Genomic DNA, 19,193 nt, shown 5'->3' on the forward strand with positions numbered 1-19,193 from the left:
TTTTGGTATTTAGCTGACTAGACGGATTGTTGGCCCTTCAACCTAACCAAATAAACTACAGGGGCATTCATGGTACAACAAGAGTATTTCATTGGTATTCAGCATGATAGATAATGATAATTTTGATTTGCGCTTGCTAACGAATGGCACTGATAGGTTTGAGTCACAATGCATACCATAATTCGAAAAATAAGATGCAAGGTAAAAACAATTTGAAGCGGGTTGCTTTGTTTTGGAAAACGCGACAATACATGTTGCTCATAATATAATGCATGATTGCAAGCCCTAATCTAACTAGCTGGCTGTAAGATTGAATGAAATCAGTACGTTACTAAATTATTCACGATTTTGTATAAGAGATTACATGAGTGTTGTAAAATCCGCCGCCGTAATGGAATTGAAGAATTTACACGGAGGTAGTGTGTTTGCGGGTATGTTACAGTATATTAACATGCGAATTATAATGCCACAATTGTATAAAATGTTTGAAATGTTCAAACATATTAATCCAGACAGTACGGATACCAACGGTCTCATTAATACATACAGTGTCCAGACAATATTAGTCATCCTAAGATGCACACAAATTGCCAGCAATCAGTGTGATTAATTCAAATTCCAGGACACAGTCCCGATGGAATATCTTACTAGTTTGTCGGGTGTAACCACGAATCACGGAAGACACCTCCTGATGACTCTGGCCCCCGAAGGTTACATTCACTACCCGGTGTTTCAACCCCTGTGTCGTACAAATCTTCTGTATCTAGCATACGGGCATTGCTAAGTAGCCGCTGGTCACGCACCTGCTTGGCGAACGCCTTCATAACCTTGATGGCGTTGCCCTTGAAACCGAACACTAACATGATAACGAATGCCACGAAGCCGTAGACAAATATGGCTATTGGGGCAATGCTTTGAAGTTCGGCTTTGATAGCGCTGATATGTTGATGGTGTTTTGCTCCCAGGGCTATCAAGGTAGATACCAATAACAGAAACAGTAGTGCGAATATCCCGAAAGTAATTACGTCTGGGTTATAGTACCTGCACAACGGCCTCTTGGCATGGATGTACAAAAACAGTGCAACCGTAAGTATATATAGCATAGCGATAAGGCCTACGAGGGTCCATTGCTGTTGTGTAATCTCTGGGAACATTGAGAGACATGTTGTTATCAATATGCCTATGACAGTGCCAGTCAGGAATATGAACACAGCATCACACATTGTAAATGACATACAGCATAGGTTTACCTGGTAAGCACTGATGCATAGGCCAATCACGAAGATGTAGTTAACCGCTGCCATGAACCTATGGTGATGCCAGGTCTTATTATCTTTTCCATAATCGCCATTATTGTCCTTTAACTCCTTTAGCGTATACGCATGGGCAGCAAATACCAGCATGTATATGAATGCAAATGTATAGAACACCTTCTTGTTAAGTGTCATGCAGCCACCGAAGCAGTGTGTCTTCATAGCGCATATGATGAACCCGAACATTGCTAGTAGCTCCAGGCCAGTGAATCCCATGGCGCCATAGGCACGAAAATGCTTATCTTTGTCCTGTACTATGTTTATCCCATTATCTGGCATAACCACTATGAACACTGCAAAGAATGCCGAGATAACAACCGCGAAGCCTAATATGAACAGTGCACTGTCCCACGAGGTCCAGTGAAGCTTCATGAACCTGCATCGATAGCCCAGAAAGTGGAGCGCTAGATGACTCAGAACGATAGCTATGCTCAGCGCAGTCATGTCAGCGTTTTTTAGCTTGCCCTCATTAGGGCTCAGAGCCTTTATCTCTATGGCTTCTACAGTAGCGATCAGCAGCATTGCCATACAGAAACCGAAGCCTAGGATTGCTACCAGTATGAACAGCAGCTTTGCGATTGGCATAAGGTACCTTACCGAATCAGCTACCTTAGGGGCAGCCTCATCAGAGTAAGGGCCTATACCAGCCCGAATACCCGGCATTTTGGCTAGATATTGGCAATAGACACGCGCGTGTACACATGGACTTGTCTTGCGGGCATCCCCCATACACCCTGGGAATGACATAGAATACTAATAGTAGTGAAAACTAATGTGTAGTATGCAATACTAGATTGTATTACTCTGTGATGATGTATATTACTCCACAGTACTATGTAATACTGTACATTACTCTATAGTACTGTCTAGTAGTCTCTAGTACTGAAGAACGCTGTAAATACCATACCCTTTTAGGAACGATGCAGTGAAATGATCTTTGGGTATCACTAGACATGCCATAACGAAGTATTTCTGTCGCAGTGAAACAACCTGAGGGCACTGGTGTACCATGTCATCTTCATTGTATATAATCTGTCTATGTGCACCGATGCAAGTGATATTGCAGCATACTCTATATTGGAATCCATACGAGATGTCTACGTTACATGGTACATTGGTCTAATATCTCTACGTGTCTTTGGTTATCCATGAAGATGGTACCCTAGATAACCCTGAATAGTGTATCCACCTGCTACTCTAGCGATATCAAGTCTATTGGAATATATTTGCTACAGTAATATCACATGGTATCTCTGCGCTGCATAATAGCTGCTACTAGTAGTGTCCAGTAATACCATAAACTGTCTATAGATTATATAGTGGCTTCGGACCATCATCTAGTGACTACTACTAGTAGTGTTCAATAACACCACATAGTATCTCTGGGTTACATAGTAGCTGGTACTACTGGTATCTAGTGCTATTGTAGGTGGAGAGCATTTTTGCTTTAATGGTCAATTGACGCTACACATTATCGGTCTAGCGTCACTCATATTGACCTATAATGATATAGACAATCGGCGCATGAACTACTGGTGTTGAACGTTACAATGGATACCCATCAGTCTTCTACAGAATAGTATCATAAAAACCACCGAAAATTACTAGGGCAGCGATACTTATAAATGTCAATGAACTTATTGTATGATACTGCCAGTTAAGACAATCAATGTAGACTTACAATGATATACAAAGCCAAATGTATCAGTGTAATCTATCACAAAGCCCTGTGCCCTATTACATTAAAATTATTGTAATACATCGAGCTTAGCAATACTATACAGTTTAATTTGAACCATTACATTTAGATAGACGGATTTTCTGCTGCTCTTTCTCACTCAAAGAGAAAAACTTTCTAATGCGCTTTTCCAATTTGGGCTCTATTAGCGTGTCGCAGTCTTCTGGAACCATCGCGGCCAAATACTTTGGTAACGTATAACGTAGAGAAGCCCTATTTTCCGGCAAAGGTAACAGATACCAGTCAACAGCACACAGAGAGAAATATTTCCTAATAAGTTCTTCCACTGCGGGGTCTACTGACCTGCGGTAGTTGAATGGAACCTTTGCGGCCAAATCCTTTGGTAACGAAGATCGTAACGCAGCTCTGTTACCCGGCAAGCGATAGAGATACCATTCAACGGTATACAATGGCAAATACTTCCTAATACGTTCTTCCACCTCAGGATCTATTGGTTCATTACAGTCTTCTGGGACCTTGTCAGCCAAATAGCTTGGTAACGAACGACGTAAGGCAGTTCTGCTTACCTGCTCGGATAACAAATACCAATCAAGGGTATACAATGAGAAAATCTTCTTAATACGTCTTTGACCCGCGGGTTCTAGTGGCTCCTCACAGTCCTTTAGAACTTCTTTGTCCATATCAGAGGGCAACTCCTCACGAAGACTTGACACGCTTTCCGTCTCGGGTAGCAGGTGCGAATCAACGGAATACATGGGTTGCTCGGGTGTCTCTATCTGTTCTTCTACGTCAGTATTGTCTCCTTCCACTACTTCTTGAGATTCAGTGGCAATGTCGCCATTCTCACAAAAGAATCCGCCGTCCAGTGTATCCTGCGTAAGTTGCTCCTGGGCTACATCAGTAGAGGTGACAGTGGTAGACAGCCCGAATGCCACAACTACAGAGAGCTTCCATAACATGTTGAAGGCTACCATCTTGCTGAAGTTAGTAGAAAGTGAGATGGCTATCTGTTAGACATAATTGTTGTCATGCCCCATGGAGAGTAATTTTGCGATTCATATTACATGCGTTTCTCAGGAATACAGCTGTCTACAGTACTTTTCAGTGTATAATTGCTGTTAGGGAAACTGGTGTATTATTTACAGGGAATGAGACAGGGTAATGTAGTACACAATTAATGGTAGAACACACCCTGTGGCGATATAAACTAGACACTTGACTAATATTACAACAGTTTTCATACAGTTTAGAGCTACTTTGCTATAGTATGGTACCGATGGACGTATTTACCATTTAACATTCATTGCTAATAGGAGATTATTTCATTGTACTAGTGATGTCTAATTATATACACAAGTGCTACGTGAGGTATGTCTAAAAGTCATACCATTAGGAATATCGTCCAAGTAATTATCTAGGATAGATATGATCCAGTAGATAGTTAGCGAGAAGCTAAGATGTTACATCGAGTTATACCTTACAGAAATGCATTATGATGTACCACTTCCACTGCGATTATATAGGTACTCCCACAGTTCGACTCTTTGCGTCACGATTAACATTACTGGTTATCAATTAATCGCGTGTAGCTTTAAAACCAAAGGTCCCATAAATGAATATGTTGCACTACTAATTCATTGGCTCTTTTAGAGCGTGGAAATGCTATTGACTGTAACGCCTTTCACTCCCACCTCCATATCCCTCTCCGGGCACTACATAAATCAATACTAATCATACATAACCACTGCCAATAAACCTTCGCTGCGAGGACCTACATCATAAATTCAGTCGCCCATTAGAGTGTCTTCCATCTAGACAGTATAGCTTAAGAGACAGCTCACTGGACGTAGCTTCCTGGACTAGCTGTTCCGACGCTGGTAACCATGTAATTCCATCCCATTGGTAGTTCCTGGGTCACTGCGACTGCGGATCCACTATGACATAGACCGGCTCAATGTGGCAAACGGTCTCATATTGACAGTGAGTGTACCATATGTGACACCTATAGCGCTGTGTGGCGTAATGTACTATTGTATGGACCCCCAATGGCATAGACAATGTACTGTGTGTACGTCATAAGTTGCACTACCTACTGCAGTCACTGCCATGCTATGGAACCCACTGGCAAATTTGAATGTGTGTGGTACCACGGAAGGGCTATCAGTAGCTCCTCAGTGAACTAACTGCAGCCTTCCACAGATATCCCACTTACTCTATATTAGCACTGCTTAATGCACTGGTTTCACCGGAATGTGTACCCTGTTAATGCCCATTATAGGATCACTACCTATACCGCTACTATATATAGTGAGTGACACTAGTGTATATCATTTAGCACCGTTGCGCCGAAGGCGCCACTATTTTCTACCAAAATACTCCACGAGTTCCATTCCTTTGCGTCCCGTCATCACCTTATACCACATACATTGCCAGTGGTGCTCTCCACCCCGTAACCAATGCGACCTCATATGTGTCCAGTCCAGTGGCCATATGGCTCCAAATGCTAGGTAGAGTACCGCCACGAGCCAGGCCATCGTGAGCACAAAGATCCAGGGGAGCCGTATGTCGTATTGGAGCTTGCCGACCTGGGAGAGGAGATTGGTTAGGGGGTGGTCCTGAGAGGTGGCCTGCTTATCATCTAGTACTTTGCTTAGACTTTCTAGGAACTCGTGACAGTGCTTAGTAGTCTTCGTGTTCTCTATGCTATAATCCCCCTCTTTGCTTCCATCCTTCTGATAATACCCCTCCAGATTGAATGGGTTACCGTAACTGAAGCCATGTCTATACAACACTGGTAGTACCCCGGTACATGATACAACCGACTGGCATCCACACTGTCCACCGCCATTGCTACCGTGTTCTCCCTTCCTGCACTTATTGGGGTCACATTGTCCTTTGCAGCCCCGGCATTCAATCTGTTGGAATGCGTCAGACAGTGAACGTAATCCACCTTCAAGTGCATCTGATAGATACAGTACCCATGAGAGGTATGTGCCGCCGAAAGTGGCACTCACTGCGGTGTACAGTTCACCGGTTAGGGGGGAGACGTATTCTGAGTCCTTGGTCAGTGCGGAGAGGGCGGATGGAGAGGTTCCATTACTGGAATATCCAGTGGTAACACCGGCTTTGTCGCCCTTAATCTTAATCAGTGCTTCTCCTACACTTGTTCTGTATTTCCCTCCATCCATTTCATTCCCCTTGGGTATCCACTCTATCTTTCTTACTTCTTCCCGCAACCCAGAGGCACACCAGCCGCAATAGTAATCAGTTTCTCCTTTCTGAGACGGATCGCCTGTATGCCCACACGGCACATTCCTTTCCTGTTTGTTCTTTCCCTTCACTGGATTTCCTACACCACCCCTAAAGAACCCGAATACATCACCCAGTACCTGTGGTGTCGTGGCACTGAGTGCTGCTGTAACTCTCACTAGTGTATAAACACACGACTGCATCATGTTCTCATTACTGAAGAAGTACAGGATGCCATAAAGGCGTTGGCCGGTACAATCGCTGGTGCTGCCACTATAGAATTGATTCCTGAAACCCATTGGCAAGGGGCAGCATTGGCCGGAACCACCACAGTGTCCTAAGTGGGATGCAGCCGGTGGGTACTCTGGGTCTTCACCTTCTGGTACTTCACTACAACTAAAACCTGGCAACCTATCCTCCAGGAATGCCTGGAGGGGGGAGGGAAAGCCGTCCATGTATTGTTGGTGACATTTGTCACACATCCTTTTCACTCCCTCTTGGCCACACTTATCTTTGTGATCTTTACATGATGGGCAGTTGGGATCACCTATGACGTCAACAATTTTTTTGATAGCCGTTAACAGTGTATCCTGGTGGCCATTGAGCTTGCCGTTTATTCCTGGCAGTTCCTTCTCCAGTGCTAACAGCACCTCCCGTACTTTATGGATAGCATCGCTTATCTTGTCCTTGGCACTACTGTATTCCTTCCTCCACTCTTCACCGCTCGTAGTCGCCGCTAGTGACCCAGCACCACCACCACCCACTAGTGTATCTAGTGCTCCACTACCACCACTATTCGTCAGCTTCTCTAGTGCCTCCTTAGCCACCTTTAGTTTCTCACCATCCAGCCCATCCCCATTCAACATATTCTTAGCCTCCACTAGTCCCTCCTTAGCCGCCTGTAGTTTCCCTTGTACTCCCTTAATCCCCTCTGTCTTCTTCCCTTCCAATGCCTCCTGGGCATTACCCAATTGTACCACTACATTCCCTATAGCCACTAGTACGTCCTTTAACTTTTCTGCTACACCGTCTGACTTATCCTTTACCCCATCCAACTCCCCCTTCACCTTCTGTACCCTATAATTCCTATCATGGTCCATGGGGTCACACCCCAGGCACATCCAACTGATTACCCCCTTGGACACCACATCCTTGCCATACCTACATTCACGCCATTTGCCTCCGCAAGTGACCTTAACTGCACACTGCTTCCTAAGGAAATAGAGCTGGTAGAACAGAGCCCTAATGTAGTGAACCACCTGGTTGTATGCTTGGATGGACACAGTGGGATAGGTGAAGTTGCACTCAGTGTTAGCATACAAGGCGTGGATGGCAGGTTCCTTAGTGCTGCCAGTGCCTTTTCCTAGTCCACCCTGGATACCTATGAGTACCAGTGGGCAATACTGGGTCACTGCTTGGAAGTGGGCAAACAGGTTGTATTCATGGACGGTAATTGGAGCTGAACGGCCTGTTTGGTGAAAGGAAAGCTGTTTTTTCTCGCCAACCATTGGTGCTACCTTCTTCAATACTTCCTTGGAATGCTCCAGTATCTGTTTATATGCCTGACTATAGGGCAATGCACTAAGCCAGTATAGGATCTCCCGAATGGTCTTGGGAGTTTTATTTTCCGCCTTCGGCGGAGCTTTGTTCTGTAACCCGGTAAAGTAGGCACATGATAGAATATAGAGCTTGAAGAGGGCACCACATTTGTTGGTGTTTTCTTCACTAGTACTAGAGCTGCCATTCTTGAAGACAGTACCATCCTTGCAAAATGCACCCCTGTCTACGGTATGTATATATCCAGCATAGTTCATACCAGCTGGTTGTCTGAATGTATTAGCATCAGTGTCATTGCCATGGACTCTTTCGGCACTCCACTTACCAGTATCCGGGAATCCCAAATATAACTTATCCATAATCCCATCCCATATGACCTTGTCAAGTCTATTCTGTGGCCCATGGTTATTCAACATATCCTTAGGAAACCCTAGGGCCTGTAACCACTGGGATAGTGTACCATCATCTAGACCACTGCCGTTTAAAATGTGGTTGTTCCACCGTGGGCTACTTTTATGGTACTTGCCTGTCCAATACATATATGTAATGCCACTCCAGATGAGACATACTGAGCCTAGTAAGTTACGTGCAGCCACCGCTCGCTTTTTACTAGTTTTTCTATCGGACCATTTTGGCCATACTAGGTATTCTTTACCAATATTCCATTCGTAAACTAGTTCTACCTCGTATGCTGACCTATAGCTGTCTTTGTGTTCACGAATTCTAAGACTATTCTTCCCATTTTCGATACAGCTACACTTTGCGTTTTCCTTACACCCATCACAACTCGTACAACAACACTTGCAGCATTTGCCTTCTTTAGCGCATTTACACTCCTCGCCAGCACTACAGCCACCAGTACCACACTCACACGCCTTCTTCGCCTCCTCATCAGAGGCACATTTCTTGCACCCCCTGCCCAGGTGGTGTCCATTCTTTTCATCATCCGCCTTGGCCACGTCCCATTTCATGCATTCACATTTGTCACACTTGTTCTTCGCCTCTATATCCTTGAGATACTCGCACTCATTTTTGCCATGTTGATTCCCTTTGCCATTAGTCCCCTTGCACTTGTCACTGCTACCACTGCCCCAACACTTCTCTATCTTACTCCACCCAACGAGTGCACTGAGTACCTGTGCCAGCTGGTCTATGTAGGTCCGTACCACAGCGGCACCACCTAGTCCCTGGACTAGTGAGAAGAGTCCATTGAGGTGGTTAGTGACTTCGTCTTTAGTGGCGCCTTTGTTGGTGGTAGCACTGTCTTTGACATCACCTTGATAGCCTATAGGACACCATGAGGTACTGTATACCAGTAGTGGTACTAGATAGTACTACTTCTAGTACTGGTTACTTACCATGGTACTCCAGTTGTACTGACTGCAGTAGGTCAGTCACTGCCGCCGCCAGGCCACATATGCATTCTGTACAATAATGATTTCCCTAGTACTGGGCGCGCCACCTACGCACTGTGGCGCCGAAGGCGCCCACTATTATATACGGCGCGCATAACACAGTAATGTCTACGGTAACGTACCTGTTTCCTTGTTCAGTTCTTTACCATCCTTACCAGTCACCCTCAGGACCCAGTCAATGGCCTCCTTCAGGTTGGTGGGAGCGTCTGTTAGTGACGCCTTCGGCGTGAAAGTGATTGAGGCGGCCATTGTCAGTGCTTCTAGGAGTACTCAGCAGTACTCACAGTGGTGAGGGAGTGGTGTTGCTATCGGGGTGGAATCCTATATATACTGAGCGCGCCGTAATGAAGGGGCGCCTTCGGCGCGACAGTGTCCTAGGGGATTCCACCAGGTAGTGCCATTGAGATGATCCCGTTGTTATAGTGGAATCCCCTTTACTCTCACCGCGCGCCACCAAAATACTGTCGCGCCAAAGGCGCCACTATCTCTTTACGGCGCGCTCCACCTCCCTAGGATTCCACCCCGATACCTACACTGTCACTACCACTGACCTTCACTGGACACTCTCGAAACAAGGGGTGTTAACACAATGGCAGCAGCAGCAGCGGGTAATGGCTGGACCCCTTACAACAGCCTCACCCAGGCACCTACCAACCTGAAGGAGGCCATTGACTGGGTCCTCAGGGTAACTGGTAAGGATGGTAAGAAGAATGAGGCGGCGAAGCCGCCGCAATTCGCCTGCCTCTGCTTCTTGGCCAAGGCAGTGAAGGACCTACTGTACGATGCCAAGGACCCGGGGTCCCCTGGTCCCAGCACTCACAGGAACTGGGATGACCTGCTCCTAGAGCAGGAGAAGACATTAGTGCTACCAGTGCTCAAGGACCTGGGACTCCTAAGTGGCAGCACTGGTGCTGCCAGGGATACCTGCGCCGGTGGCACCGAGGTCATAGGGACACTGATAGACCAGTTGGCCCAAGGACTACAGAAGTGGGTTGGGTGGCAGGAAACAGATGATGATTGTTGTCTTAAGGGAACAAATGGGATAGGGAAGAAGTGTACATGTCCTGGTACTCGTGGTGGTACCAACTGTTGTAACAGTGCTAGTGCTGCTACTACTTGTCATGAGTGTAGCACGTGTGGTACCAGTGCCAATGGTGACACTGCCAACAAATGCTACCTCTCGGCCTACTGCAAAAAGAATAGTACCTCCAGTGGTGGCAGTCCCACTGAAGGAGACTACTACTGGCCCACCATATCCAGTGACTCCACTAAGGTCCACCTCCTGGCCCGTATTTTCCTAGGGTCAGTATGTCTCATCTGGAGTGGACTCAGTCAGTTGGGGTTCCTAACGGGTGGGAGTGGCAGTAATAATAGGTGGAAGGATAGTAAGCTAAATGAGATCAAGGAGGGTGACACGTCTGGTCTCGGCTCATTCATGGCGGCCATGGGCTATGACCTGGATAGGTTGAATGGGAGTGGTAGTCTTCCAGGTGAGTACTGCCTAGGGTAGTCATGTGGACTTATGGTGTGGTAGGTACTGGGAAGAAGGGAGCAGAGGTAGCCGGAATGTTATCGAAGGCATTTTCGTATCTCGGTAATGGCACTTCTGCTGGTAAGTCCATCTACTCAATAGTACCAATGTGACCCAGGTAGTGTAGCTGAGTACTATAGCAGTATCTATAGTACAGCTAGTGCTGCCAAAGGCAGCGCTAAGAGTACTGAATCCATCTGTAAGCAGTACCCCCTATTGGTACTACACATCCTGGCCAGTGGGTACTTCAGGGCAGGCAGTGCCGGGGCTAAGGGTATCACGTCGCCGAAGGCGCAACAGAAGACGGATGATGATGCCTCTAAGAAACCCCGTCACCCACGAACCATCCGGGAGATCCTCTACTGGCTAAGTGCATTGCCCTATAGTAAGGGATACAAGGCGCTGGTAGAGAGGATGCAACAAAAGTATCCTAAGGAGGAGGGCAATCCGAAGGAATTCGCTAAGGATATCAAATTGTACGATACCAGTGCTGGTGTCAGTACCACCCTCAAGAGGGACTGTATTACCCACTACCTAATGGCCGCCTGTGGCTACTGCCCACTGGTACTCATCGGTATCCAGGGGACCATAGCTACCAGTGGCACTGACAGTGACACTAGTGCACCAGGTGAGTGACATGGACAGGGCTCTATAGGGGCGCAACAGTGCCCTAGGGGTAGTTATATGGACTAATGGTGTAGTAGGTAAGACGGAGAACAAGAGGTGTGAAAAGCATAAGGAAAAACCTCATGAGAGGTGTAAGCTTGACGATAAGAAGACTACAGATACAGCTCCCAAGGCAGCAGGTTCCACCGGACAACAACTCCAGCTCGGCCAAGTCTGCTACGGCGGGTACCACCTGGCAGTAAAGGATTTCGGTAAGTACCCTAGCAGTACCACTCCCTAACACTCTACAGGCCCCCTCCACGGGATGTACGCCAATGGGCTCTTTGGCTTTGACATGGGCGGCTCTGCCGCCCAGTGCCTGGACCAACTGAGGATATATGTCTACCACTGCTTCTACCAGCTCTATTTCCTAAGGAAGCAATGCAAAGAGGGGGTGGTGGTGGAAGATAAGGTTTTGGGCTGGCAGAGTTGTAGGTATGGTAGTGGACTTGTTGGCGCCGGGAAAGAGAACTGGATTTGTCAAAAATCAAGTAAGTATTGCAGACATTGTTCTATAGTATTCACCATATGGTTTTCATCTGAAATAATGATGTAGCAGGTACCAGTAATGGGAAGTGTAATTGTCATAGTAGCACTAAATCGCCACTCATGTTATTCCTTTGTGATTCAGTTGAACATATGCATTGTGGATTGACAAAGGGCAAGGGTGTGAATGATTATCCCGAAATTGATGACCACATTGAAGCCAAGGATACTATTCAACCTCCACACTTTGGCAAACCACCCATGCACTGTCCAGTTCCGATGGGATGGCAAGCAGAGAGTACTGGTAGTAGCACTAGCGGTGGCCAAAACAGGGAGAACCACTTCAAAGGTACGTCCCAGCACTTCGTAGTACCCCTAAGGCACTGTATATATACACTAGGGGCACCCCCTGGGCGCCACAGTAACCAATAGTGACTCATGCTGTGCACAGATTTAAACAATGGCACGCACAAGACAGCGGAACTACAGCCACCTGCGTCAGGTACGTCCCACCCTAGTTATATAAGGGCGCCTTGGTAGTCACATGGACTCATCGTGTAGTAGGTAGTCCTGGCACATATCCTGCCCACTGCACTGGGAATACACTGTCACTGCTTCTGGAGTACTACTGTGACCCAGTACAGTGCCCGAGTGGCACCCTAGTGGTCCTACTGAGACTAATGGCCTGTATCACTCCCACGGTGCCACGGACTCTGGGTGACCTCTTTGGGTTCTATTACTATATAGTCTATATTGGGGGAAAGAGTGGTGGTGGTGGTGGATATGGAGATAAAAGTACTGTTTCCGGGGCCTTAGGGATATACGAAAAGGAATCTAGACTGTACATGCTTTCTGTTGGTGGTGGTAATGAAGTGGTCGAGGCACTCGGGAAATACGGTGGAGATTGCAAGACAGGCAAACAAGGAACCCTTAACTGCCTGATAGGATGCACTAACGGTGGCAATTCCAACCATTGCACTCCATTCTTATCCCCTCTCAGTGGCCAGCAGTATGGCCAGTTGAGTCCCTTGATGGCCGGGACCTACCTGTCATGGTTGGTCTATTTGATAGAGGGGTTCGAGGGAGGATTGCAAAGCCTGGTACAGGAGTATAAGAATATACAGTGTAAGGAAGATTGCACTAAGGGTAAGTTCTAGTGCTATATAAGGGCGCGCCAGTGGAGAAGGGGCGCCTTCGGCGCACGAATGTCCGTTACAGCGGCGCGCCACAGTATCATATGGATTAATGGTGTAGTAGGTCAGGGAGCTGCTGGTGGATGTGGTGGCAACGGAGAGTGCCGACAGGGAACCCATGGTAATCCATGTGGCACTGGTGGTGCTAACCAGGGAGTCTGTGGCTGCACCTCTGTCGTATCATGTACCGGGGTACTACCGGTGTTGTACAAGTATGGCTTTGGGTATGGCAATGTAACGGAGCTGCACAAGACACAAGGTAAGTTGTAGTATAGTAGTATGGATAGTGTAGAGGCAGTGTAGTAGTAGTGCTATAAGGGCGCCTTCGGCGCAACAGTCTACTAGGGGTATTAAATGTGTAGTAGGTAATGCGCAGAAGAAGTGTCACGAGTTCCTAAGCACTCTAGAGGGTGTCAAGGATAGCGGTGAATTCACGAAGCTCACCAACTCCATTAACCAGCTCATCTACACCACTAGGCTGCCCTGGATCTTTGTCCTCACAGTAGCATGGCTCATGGCTGTGCTCTACCTCGCCTTTGGTGCCATATGGCCACTGGACTGGACACATATGAGGTCGCATTGTAGAGGATTGTTCAGGAAGGGCAGTCTGAGTCCATGGGAGGTACTGATGGTGGGCAAGAAGAAGGGAAGGGGTATACTGGAGTTTTTTGGTAAGACATAGTGGCAAAGTAGTGGCGCCTTCGGCGCGATAACTAGGGATAATGTAGATATGTTCATCAAAGGTTTCATAGGAAAGTAGTAGCAATGTTAGTAAAGATTAAATAGAATTGTGATTGCAGTTTTGGCAAAATTTTGCTAAAAAAGTTCTAAACATTCGGGATGCTGCTATGGATAATGTTACTGGCATTTTTAGGCGGGAAATTCCTGGAAATTCAGTGACTTTATTTATAATAGTTTCATTGAATTCTAGTAGCAATGTTAGCAAAAGTTTCGTAGAGATTTTATTAAAATTTTCTTAGCATTTTCAGTAAATGTTTGGTAATGGTTTCGGTTAAGGTTTGGCATTACTTTTGGTGAAATGTTAGTAGAAAAGTTGCAGGTCTTCGGGTTAGTGCAGAAGGGGATCTATAGGGGTATTAGGTTAGGTACTCCAGATTCGCCAAGTGGTACCCTAGGGGAGTATCATATAGTGCTGCCACGTAGATAAGTTACTAACATTGTACGATGTCATACTGACTCATTCGAGTATACTAGGGACGGCCACGGAATACCACGGCTATGTGACTGCAACGGAGATGGAAATTCGGCATTCATCAGTGCCTAGGGAGTGGCCATCCTTATTGCTTTTTAATTGATTTCTACTACTGGAGACTATTGAAATTAGACAGCGCTCTACCGGAACCCACCTCTATACATGCCTCGCAGCACTTGTATACCACCAGTACACTGTAATAATCTCCTATGAATAACGAAGAATACTTGGCCAATAAATACAACAGTGCCATAGAATAGAGATGTAACATATCACTATATGGAAACCGTCGTAATGATATTGTCATGTCTAGTCTATATCGCTATGCGGTCTGTTGTAGTATCGATATCTGGAATGCATCAACCTGTCGCATTCCACATCAATATCACACCAGTGTCCCTAACAGCAATTATATACTGAAAAGTATTGTAGAGAGCTCTATTCCTGAGAAACGCATGTAATATGCATGGAACCAGTACTCTTCATGGGGGGCAGGACAACAACTATGATTCCAACAGTTAGGAATCTCACTTTCTACTAACTTTACTAAGATGGTAGCCTTCAACATGCTATGGAAAGTCTGTCTGGTGGGGGCATTGGGGTTCTCTGCCACTGTCACTTCTACTGAGGTAGCCCAGGAACAATCCACGCAAGAAGGATTGGACAAAGGAGTCTGCAGCAAGGAAAAGGAACAGGCCACTGAACTTGTAGAAGTACCGGAACCAACTAGAATTGACACCCCCAAACATGCTGATATTGTAAATCCACCCAAGTACTCTGTTGAGTGGTATCTGTTGCCCAAGCCCCAAAATAGGAAATATCTTCGTGACAAGCTACCGTGGCATTTGTATAATGCCGTACCAAAGGACTGTAATGATCCAATAGATCCTTTGGTGGAAAAAGAAATTAGGGAGTTTTTTTCAGTGCGTTCCGTTGAATGGTACCTGGAATCCAAGCCCATAAACAGAGCCGCTCTACGTTATGCGATACCAGCTTATTTGGCGGAAAAGGTACCACTGGACTGTAATGAACCGATATCTCCAGCAACAGAAAGACGTATTAGGGGTTTTTTCTCCTACAGTGAGAGAATGCAGAGGTTTTTGCGTCTATTTTAACATTATAGTTCAATTCAAAATACAAACCTTCGCATAGCTAAATGGAGATACAATTATCCTAATGTCTTACAATAGCTACATCTGCGAGTAATTACAACGATGAATATTTTTCGGCCTATCGCATTCAATAGACTTTGTAGATACCCGTAGTACCCAGTGATATCACTACCCCCAAGTATACACTACCCTGTACATCACCCTCTACACTAGTAGATATCACTACCTCTATTAGGGTATCCACAGTAATAACGACAGGAGTCCTGGAAGTGAATTGGCTAATGCTTGCTAATTGGACTATGTACTGTGATGGTCACAGATCAGTGCCTATCAACTGCCAGTATTACCATTCAACCCCCTATCCAGTGCCCCATCTTGGAGGGGGTACCCTAGCATCCTGAAAACCCCACCAGGGTAACTCTAACATATATAGTGCCCCCACTAAACAGGCCTTTGTGCGGGGAAAGTGTATATAGTGGTGGGTAGACTAGTGATACTGCTGGTGAGAGTGTAGGAGCAAGTGTAGTGGATGTTCATTAGAGGTTTCTTTGCAAGATTAGTAGCAAAGTTAGTCAAAGTTTCATACAGATTTAGTAGCACTTTTGCTGAAAATTTATTATTAAAGTAGTAGCTATTCGGGCTATTGTAAAAGGCTTAACGAAGTCATAGAGACACTGATAGACCACTTGGCACAGGGACTGCAGAAGTGGGTTGGGTGGCAAGAAAAAGGAGATGAGTGTTGTCTTAAAGGAACTGATGGGATAGGAAGGAAGTGTACATGTAGTACTAGTGGTGTTGCCGGGTGTTGTACCGGTGCTCCTGGCACTCCTTGTCATGACTGTACCACGTGTGGTCCTAGTGGTAAAAACAAGTGCTACCAATCGGCTTACCAGAGACCAAATGGTCAACCTAGTCCCCCGGGTCCCCCTACAGAATGCTACTGGCCCACCATCTCGGACAAGCCAGATCAAGTCCACCTCCTGGCCCGTATTTTCCTAGGGTCGGTATGTCTCATATGGAGTGGACTCAGTCAGTTGGGGTTCCTAACAGGTGATAGCAGGTGGAAGGATAGTAGTTTGCACAAAATAGAGCCCAGTGGAAAGGATAATGTTGGTCTCGGCTCATTCATGGCGGCCATGGGCTATGACCTGGAGAGGTTGAATGGGAGTCCTCCAGGTAAGTACTGCCTAGGGTAGTGATGCTATTAATGCATGTAAGAAGATCAGCAGTTTATTGCTTGTGATGGCAATTATGTGGTACTATTGAGTACCACTACAGCACTACCCTATACACCACCACATCACAGCCCTATACACTACCACCACCCCACATGACTACCCTCTACACCACCACTACATTACTCCCCCTTTATTATACCATACAAAAGCTTCCAATTCCCCACACTCGGTGCGGGGTGTCTGTCCCCTAGAAAGGCCTCCTAGAGGTCTCTCCAGGTTACGATACCTGGGCTAACCAGATCACCACTACTTGGTACCGTTGAGTACCACCCTAGTACTACCATGGAATCCCAGAAATTCGTAACTAATTAGCTACTACTAAGTACTACTTTGCGGATTCCTATCGCATGATGGATACTAGTACCTGTACTACCATAGTACTAGTACTTCTATGGCTATCCCTATGGCTTCAGGCACTGGGTTTCTTGGTGTCCCTGCTACGTGAATACAGCACTAGTCCTGTACTACCTTCTACTACTACACTTTCTACTGTTTTGCTAGGGATATGTCTATGGCAATGCAAGAAGGCTGGGTACCTGGTCTCCCCAATGACCTGGTACCATTGGGTACTATTGGTACTGCTAGTGGTATTGCAGATAGTTGCGGTAGTACTAGAGCAACGGGAACTACAGGAGTTTAATCTCTTTGAGTTTTTATTAGGCGATTCGTTATATCCCATTTACGGCATCACGGGGGTACTAGTGGCAATACTGGGTATACTGGGTGGTACCCTGTTTTGTGGGTGGAAGTGTAACCTATTCTGTAGACCATGCTGTAAAAGCCAGTACATTTGCTACGGTAGTGCAATAGTAGTAGTACTAGTGGTTCTCATAGTACTGGCAATGACAGCTGCATTGCTACGGTACGATACTCGCACCTATGGAGCTGAAGGGCGGATCGATCTTCTGATTATAAGTCATCTTGATAAAACATTAGTACCTATTACGCAGTGCTATACCATGGCAGTTATCTGGAATACTATAATGAAGTTACCCTATACGGTACCGGAGGTTGTTACACTTTTGACATTTGCAATGGCAGTGGCTTCGTTGGTGGCAGTAATGGCTAGTACTAAGGGGTCCAATAGAAAACAAATTAAAGCTGCAGGATACTCTCTCCTAGCAGTCCATCTACTTGCCCTAGGAATTACCTGGTATTGCCTGGAGTATAAACGTGTATTCTACTGGCCCAAGCAATACCTGTGCTTCGGGGTACTGGCAGTGGTACTACTGATAACTCTGGTAGCGATAGTGGTGACATACTCCGGAGAACTCGATGATGGACATGTGCAATACACCTTGATCGGCTACTCACTACTACTAATGATACCGACACTGTGGTATGCATACCGATGTGGTCTACTTACATGGTGCCTCCCAAAGAAAAAGGGTCTCAAGGCTACTGACACTGCTGAGAACACTACACCAGACACTGATATCGCAGAGGAATAGTACTGTCAGTGCAACAAGTACCACCCAGTTACATTTCACGCCCCAACTTGGGATAGCCCAATATGAACTGGAACAGTCATTCTAGATGCCTAATATCTACTAGGTATGTTATAGACTGTATTACTAAGATATCACTTACGTTATACCATAATAGACATTCCATAGCAGTATTGTAGAGCAATACTACACTTCCAGTCCAGTACTACTACTCTACCATTCCACCACTCCCTACCACTGTATCACTACCATAGTAACCATGTTGGTCTACCCAGTCCTAGTGGTAGCCCTGGGTGCCCTATGGCCACTGGACTGGAGACATACCAGACTGGACTCACTGAGCCCAGTGACTGGCCACTACCACGGTACTACATGGGCCATGGCAGAGACGGTGACTCAAGGTGATGATCCGGAGGAAGTAGTGGTAGTGGAAGCTAACAGTAGTGATGAAGTGGCAAAGAACAAGGAGAGTCCAAAGGGGTGGAAACAGAAACTAAAAGAATGGGCTATAGAGTATGCTATACTAGACGAAAATGGACATTTTGAATGGAATGCGTATGTAGTTTTATTTGGGCTGATGTTCATAATGGCAACAATGACGTTAGGGGTGCCAGCGGCGATTGTTATCATCATAATATATTTCATAGGACGTCTGTTTTTCAAGTTATTTAACCCTAAATCTTGGTCAGGGTGGTGTGGAGGTGCTACAAAGAATATGAACGGGACAAAGCTGGATTAATGAACAGCATTTAGGGTGTATTGTTAAATATGTGCAGTACAAACGACATATATTTAATATGCTAGAGTCATACTGCAGTCTTATATAGACAGTGCTTCCTAGAAGCATTGAGTATCTATTGTACAGGATAGGTAAAAAGGTAGCATGAATCATTACATGTATATCCCATAGAGTATATCTATTGCTATGAATAGGACTACTGTAATGTTATACAGATGCTACATTGAATAGTACTATTTTCATATTATATGTATATGATGATCTTGATAGCATAATGAGGATGTTAAGGAGATATGCATACATATCAACTAGTGGCAAGTAATGTCCGGAATAT

The 19,193-nt window shown here is 45.8% G+C and overlaps 9 protein-coding genes across 9 annotated transcripts; 6 read left to right on the forward strand and 3 right to left on the reverse strand.

Annotated features, from left to right (window-relative positions):
* Positions 1-363: 363 nt before the first annotated feature.
* BBOV_III011920 (putative integral membrane protein) lies at positions 364-2,021 on the reverse strand. The gene has a single exon (XM_001612262.2). It carries the CDS (start codon positions 1,974-1,976, stop codon positions 648-650), a length of 1,329 nt encoding a protein of 442 aa, XP_001612312.1. The 5' UTR covers positions 1,977-2,021; the 3' UTR covers positions 364-647.
* Positions 2,022-3,068: 1,047 nt separating this feature from the next.
* BBOV_III011930 (SmORF protein) lies at positions 3,069-4,031 on the reverse strand. The gene has a single exon (XM_001612263.2). It carries the CDS (start codon positions 3,984-3,986, stop codon positions 3,099-3,101), a length of 888 nt encoding a protein of 295 aa, XP_001612313.1. The 5' UTR covers positions 3,987-4,031; the 3' UTR covers positions 3,069-3,098.
* Positions 4,032-4,141: 110 nt separating this feature from the next.
* On the forward strand, positions 4,142-4,671 carry BBOV_III011935 (uncharacterized protein). The gene is made up of 2 exons (XM_051767411.1): positions 4,142-4,380; positions 4,496-4,671. Exon 2 carries the CDS (start codon positions 4,498-4,500, stop codon positions 4,660-4,662), a length of 165 nt encoding a protein of 54 aa, XP_051623769.1. The 5' UTR covers positions 4,142-4,380; positions 4,496-4,497; the 3' UTR covers positions 4,663-4,671.
* Positions 4,672-5,280: 609 nt separating this feature from the next.
* BBOV_III011940 (variant erythrocyte surface antigen-1 alpha subunit) lies at positions 5,281-9,522 on the reverse strand. Its single transcript, XM_051767756.1, has 3 exons — positions 9,356-9,522; positions 9,177-9,242; positions 5,281-9,142 (listed from the first exon to the last, which is right to left on the reverse strand). The coding sequence occupies exons 1-3, from the start codon at positions 9,480-9,482 to the stop codon at positions 5,370-5,372; spliced, it is 3,966 nt and encodes a 1,321-aa protein (XP_051623576.1). The 5' UTR covers positions 9,483-9,522; the 3' UTR covers positions 5,281-5,369.
* A 270-nt stretch (positions 9,523-9,792) lies between these two features.
* BBOV_III011950 (variant erythrocyte surface antigen-1 beta subunit) lies at positions 9,793-13,818 on the forward strand. Its single transcript, XM_051767581.1, has 10 exons — positions 9,793-10,723; positions 10,768-10,845; positions 10,883-11,392; positions 11,466-11,642; positions 11,682-11,921; positions 11,990-12,265; positions 12,368-12,418; positions 12,478-13,062; positions 13,171-13,368; positions 13,472-13,818. Exons 1-10 carry the CDS (start codon positions 9,823-9,825, stop codon positions 13,789-13,791), a joined length of 3,336 nt encoding a protein of 1,111 aa, XP_051623577.1. The 5' UTR covers positions 9,793-9,822; the 3' UTR covers positions 13,792-13,818.
* A 972-nt stretch (positions 13,819-14,790) lies between these two features.
* BBOV_III011960 (SmORF protein) lies at positions 14,791-15,497 on the forward strand. Its single transcript, XM_001612266.2, has one exon. It carries the CDS (start codon positions 14,874-14,876, stop codon positions 15,435-15,437), a length of 564 nt encoding a protein of 187 aa, XP_001612316.1. The 5' UTR covers positions 14,791-14,873; the 3' UTR covers positions 15,438-15,497.
* Positions 15,498-15,698: 201 nt separating this feature from the next.
* BBOV_III011970 (variant erythrocyte surface antigen-1 beta subunit) lies at positions 15,699-16,704 on the forward strand. The gene is made up of 2 exons (XM_001612267.2): positions 15,699-15,818; positions 16,130-16,704. Exons 1-2 carry the CDS (start codon positions 15,744-15,746, stop codon positions 16,628-16,630), a joined length of 576 nt encoding a protein of 191 aa, XP_001612317.1. The 5' UTR covers positions 15,699-15,743; the 3' UTR covers positions 16,631-16,704.
* Positions 16,705-16,960: 256 nt separating this feature from the next.
* BBOV_III011980 (putative integral membrane protein) lies at positions 16,961-18,192 on the forward strand. Its single transcript, XM_001612268.2, has one exon. It carries the CDS (start codon positions 17,020-17,022, stop codon positions 18,121-18,123), a length of 1,104 nt encoding a protein of 367 aa, XP_001612318.1. The 5' UTR covers positions 16,961-17,019; the 3' UTR covers positions 18,124-18,192.
* Positions 18,193-18,271: 79 nt separating this feature from the next.
* BBOV_III011985 (putative integral membrane protein) lies at positions 18,272-18,928 on the forward strand. Its single transcript, XM_051767501.1, has one exon. The coding sequence runs from the start codon at positions 18,380-18,382 to the stop codon at positions 18,857-18,859; it is 480 nt and encodes a 159-aa protein (XP_051623770.1). The 5' UTR covers positions 18,272-18,379; the 3' UTR covers positions 18,860-18,928.
* Positions 18,929-19,193: the final 265 nt, after the last annotated feature.

The sequence above is a fragment of the Babesia bovis genome, chromosome 3 (genome assembly GCF_000165395.2).
Source record: "Babesia bovis T2Bo chromosome 3, whole genome shotgun sequence".
NCBI lineage: Eukaryota > Apicomplexa > Aconoidasida > Piroplasmida > Babesiidae > Babesia > Babesia bovis.

Excerpts from the sequence above, each read along its gene's own strand:
- BBOV_III011920 (XM_001612262.2), bottom strand. The coding sequence starts at position 1,976 with ATGCCGGGTATTCGGGCTGGTATAGGCCCTTACTCTGATGAGGCTGCC.
- BBOV_III011930 (XM_001612263.2), bottom strand. The coding sequence starts at position 3,986 with ATGGTAGCCTTCAACATGTTATGGAAGCTCTCTGTAGTTGTGGCATTC.
- BBOV_III011935 (XM_051767411.1), top strand. The coding sequence starts at position 4,498 with ATGCATTATGATGTACCACTTCCACTGCGATTATATAGGTACTCCCAC.
- BBOV_III011940 (XM_051767756.1), bottom strand. The coding sequence starts at position 9,482 with ATGGCCGCCTCAATCACTTTCACGCCGAAGGCGTCACTAACAGACGCT. Across the intron at positions 9,243-9,355 it reads AGAACTGAACAAGGAAACAG|AATGCATATGTGGCCTGGCG; the intron begins GTACGTTACCGT and ends ATTATTGTACAG. Across the intron at positions 9,143-9,176 it reads AGTACAACTGGAGTACCATG|TACCACTACTGGTATACAGT; the intron begins GTAAGTAACCAG and ends AGTACTATCTAG.
- BBOV_III011950 (XM_051767581.1), top strand. The coding sequence starts at position 9,823 with ATGGCAGCAGCAGCAGCGGGTAATGGCTGGACCCCTTACAACAGCCTC. Across the intron at positions 10,724-10,767 it reads TGGGAGTGGTAGTCTTCCAG|GTACTGGGAAGAAGGGAGCA; the intron begins GTGAGTACTGCC and ends ATGGTGTGGTAG. Across the intron at positions 12,419-12,477 it reads ACTACAGCCACCTGCGTCAG|TAGGTAGTCCTGGCACATAT; the intron begins GTACGTCCCACC and ends CTCATCGTGTAG.
- BBOV_III011960 (XM_001612266.2), top strand. The coding sequence starts at position 14,874 with ATGGTAGCCTTCAACATGCTATGGAAAGTCTGTCTGGTGGGGGCATTG.
- BBOV_III011970 (XM_001612267.2), top strand. The coding sequence starts at position 15,744 with ATGGTCACAGATCAGTGCCTATCAACTGCCAGTATTACCATTCAACCC. Across the intron at positions 15,819-16,129 it reads AGTGCCCCATCTTGGAGGGG|GGACTGCAGAAGTGGGTTGG; the intron begins GTACCCTAGCAT and ends CACTTGGCACAG.
- BBOV_III011980 (XM_001612268.2), top strand. The coding sequence starts at position 17,020 with ATGATGGATACTAGTACCTGTACTACCATAGTACTAGTACTTCTATGG.
- BBOV_III011985 (XM_051767501.1), top strand. The coding sequence starts at position 18,380 with ATGTTGGTCTACCCAGTCCTAGTGGTAGCCCTGGGTGCCCTATGGCCA.